At 53.9% G+C, this 2,778-nt stretch overlaps 1 protein-coding gene across 1 annotated transcript; it reads right to left on the bottom strand.

The window, feature by feature from the left end:
- Nucleotides 1–536: 536 nt before the first annotated feature.
- LOC101781613 (tyrosine N-monooxygenase) lies at nucleotides 537–2,569 on the bottom strand. Its single transcript, XM_004967173.1, has 3 exons — nucleotides 1,880–2,569; nucleotides 1,303–1,593; nucleotides 537–1,181 (listed from the first exon to the last, which is right to left on the bottom strand). Exons 1-3 carry the CDS (start codon nucleotides 2,567–2,569, stop codon nucleotides 537–539), a joined length of 1,626 nt encoding a protein of 541 aa, XP_004967230.1.
- Between the last annotated feature and the right edge of the window lie 209 nt (nucleotides 2,570–2,778).

Below are 2,778 nucleotides of genomic sequence, written 5' to 3'. Positions count from 1 at the left end.
TAATCCAAATTGGCAAGGAAATGCATCATTTACTTGGCAGCTCATAAAAACCACCATGAAACTACATTTCCTTGGCCGTTTGTTAGACCTGCCAAGAAAACACAACATTCCTTGGCGGCCAAATTTCGGCCACCAAGGAAAGTCCTAGCCGTCAAGGCAAATCCAATTTGGTGTAGATCTACCAGATGTACTCTCTTTGATGTTTTAGTTTATTTCAAAAATGACACTTTTCATCTTTGACCATATTTATAAAGAATATTAACATCTACAATAACTTTGTCAAAGAATATTAACATCTACGATAACTTTGTCAAAGTTTGACTTAGAAAAAAACTAAAATATCTTACATTATTTTGAAACATGAAAAATATAAAACATTACACCCTTCCTATATATTTCAGGTGCCTTCTTATTTCAGCATTTCACGCCGAGAGCATAGATTATTTGACGATTGGGCTTATTTTACGTATATAGCTGAAGTGATGATGGATTAATTGTGAACTTTCTTATGTCACAAGACCACAACAGGCGATAAATTAATTATACATGCCCAGGTAGAGGTGCGCCGGCAGCCGTGGCTCGGCATGCAGCACGAGCGGCTTGGCCATGAAGGTGTCGTTCCTCGACTCGCTCAGGTCGATGGTCGTGACCGCAGCTTGCTTGCTCCAGGTGAAACACTGGAGGAGCCTGCCGAAGAGCATGACGCTCATGGCGGTGCCGAGTGAGGCCGCGATGCACCCGCGGCGGCCGGTGCTGAAGGAGATGAAGCGCAGCTCGTTCTCGCAGAGCGTGACCTCCGCTGTGGGATCCCCGGGGATGATGTGGCGGCCGGGATCGAAGCGGAGCGGGTCGTCCCAGACGGCGGGGTTGCGGCCGAGGCCGATGCGACTGAGGATGACGTGGCTGCCCTTGGGGACGTGGTAGCCGGCGACGGTGGCGTCGGCGAGCGCGACGTGGGGGACGTTGAACGGCGCCACGGGGTGCAGGCGGAACGCCTCGCGGATGCAGGCCTTGAGGTAGCAAAGCCACGGGATGTCGGACTCCTGCACTAGCCGGCCACGGCCGACGACGCCGTCGAGCTCCGCCGCCGCCTTCTCCAATAGCTCCGGGTTGTTCACCGTCTCCGCCAGCGCCCACTCCACCGCGTTCGACGGGTTGTCCACGGCCGCGAACGTGATGTCCTGCAAATCATCCACTAATGCAACTGATCAGTCATCAGTGAATATTTTATTCCTGTGTCATGTGTCGTGTGGCAGAGCACGTGCCATGCAAGCAACGTGTATGAATTTTGAAGATCTGCACCTGCGACTGAGCTTTGACCTCCTCGATGGTGAGCAACGCTTTGCCATCGGCGGCCTTGAGTGTAATGAGCACGTCGAGGAAGTCCTCGGGCTCTTTCCTCTCGCCGCTCTTCCACTGCCTCCACCGCTCGTCGATGACCTTGTCGTGCAGCCCGTTCACTATCTTGTTGGCCTCCTTGACCATCTTCTCGTGGCCGTCGAGGTCAAGGCCTAGCAGCCAGGGCAGGTAGTCGGAGACGCAGAAGGCGTAGAGGAGCCCCAGCGATCTAAACACGGCGTCCACGTGCTGCACCTGTTATATACGATTAATCTTGCCATCAGCTTAATTATGTTCAGGTTTATTAGTGTTATGAGTGTAGCAAACAAGTACTACGTGCGGATGCAGTTTGTGTAGTAGCATGGAATGATGGAACTTTGACTATACGACTTGCAATAACCATGTAAGACACTACCAAAATCCGGAATTGCCTTGGCAGCAAAAAACCGCCAAGGAAATGATGTTGGGTTTGCTTCTGTGCCACGTGTGTCACACTATGTCTAAGAAACTAAGAACTGAGTGAATGAACATCCAACACGACCTCAAGCGGGCCGGGGCCACCGTCGGGCTGCGGCTCGCCGAAGTGGCGCCTGTTGAAGACGAGGCGGCGGATGACGTTGCCACAGTAATGGCGCGCGACGTGCCTGACGTCGACGGCGCCTCCGGACTTCGTTTTGACAAGGCTGTAGACGTAGCGGGTGATGTTGTCGGCCTCGTCGGCGCGCTTGCTGCAGAGCCACTTGTGGCGGGAGGGGCAGACGATCTCGGAGGCGAGCACGCGGCGCATCTTCCTCCACTGGTCGCCGTAGGGGGACAGCACGGCGTTCCGGTAGCCGCCGCTGAAGGTTTCGGAGGCGAAGGTGAGCGGGCGGGAGGCGAAGGTGGTGTCCTGCTTCCTCAGCACCTCACGCGCGATCGCTGGGCAGGTGATCGGGATGACGTGGACGCCGCCAAGCTTGATGCAGGCGATGTCGGTGCCTATGTCCTTCATGACGTGGTGGATCCAACGGAACGCCGGCTTGTTCAGCATCATCTCCGGCAAGTTTCCGACGATGGGCCACGGCGTCGGCCCTGGCGGGAGCGACGCGGTGAACTTGGTCTTCCGCTGCGGCCTTATGGTTCGAACGAGGCACACCATCGTGACCAGGAGCAGTAACGCTTTGAGGATTGCAGAGGTGAGCGAGGAAGCTCCAAGCACCGAGGTGGCTGCAGCTGTTGCCTCCATTGCCATGTTTGGATTTAGTTTGTGTTTGTGCTTGCAGGCTTGGAGCGATTGAGCAATGCTAACTGAACTTAGGCTCCGCCAAGAAAGTTGCCTCAGCTGTGCTGCTTTTCAAATGAGTGTAGCAAGCCCGAGGTAGCTATTTATATTGTCGGAACACTCGATAGGCTCTAGTACACATGCCACGAATAATTTATCAGCGATAAAATATCAATAAA

This window comes from Setaria italica, chromosome IV, assembly GCF_000263155.2.
Source record: "Setaria italica strain Yugu1 chromosome IV, Setaria_italica_v2.0, whole genome shotgun sequence".
In the NCBI taxonomy this organism is placed as follows: domain Eukaryota; kingdom Viridiplantae; phylum Streptophyta; class Magnoliopsida; order Poales; family Poaceae; genus Setaria; species Setaria italica.
Note: the sequence above shows the minus strand (reverse complement) of the source record. Positions and strands in the feature narration are given on the sequence as shown.

What these genes read in the sequence shown, in the direction of transcription:
- LOC101781613 (XM_004967173.1), bottom strand. Translation starts at nt 2,569, where the DNA reads ATGGCAATGGAGGCAACAGCTGCAGCCACCTCGGTGCTTGGAGCTTCC. An exon ending in GTGGCCCCGGCCCGCTTGAG is followed by an intron (nt 1,594 to 1,879) that starts GTCGTGTTGGAT and finishes CGTATATAACAG; the next exon opens with GTGCAGCACGTGGACGCCGT. An exon ending in AGGTCAAAGCTCAGTCGCAG is followed by an intron (nt 1,182 to 1,302) that starts GTGCAGATCTTC and finishes GATGATTTGCAG; the next exon opens with GACATCACGTTCGCGGCCGT.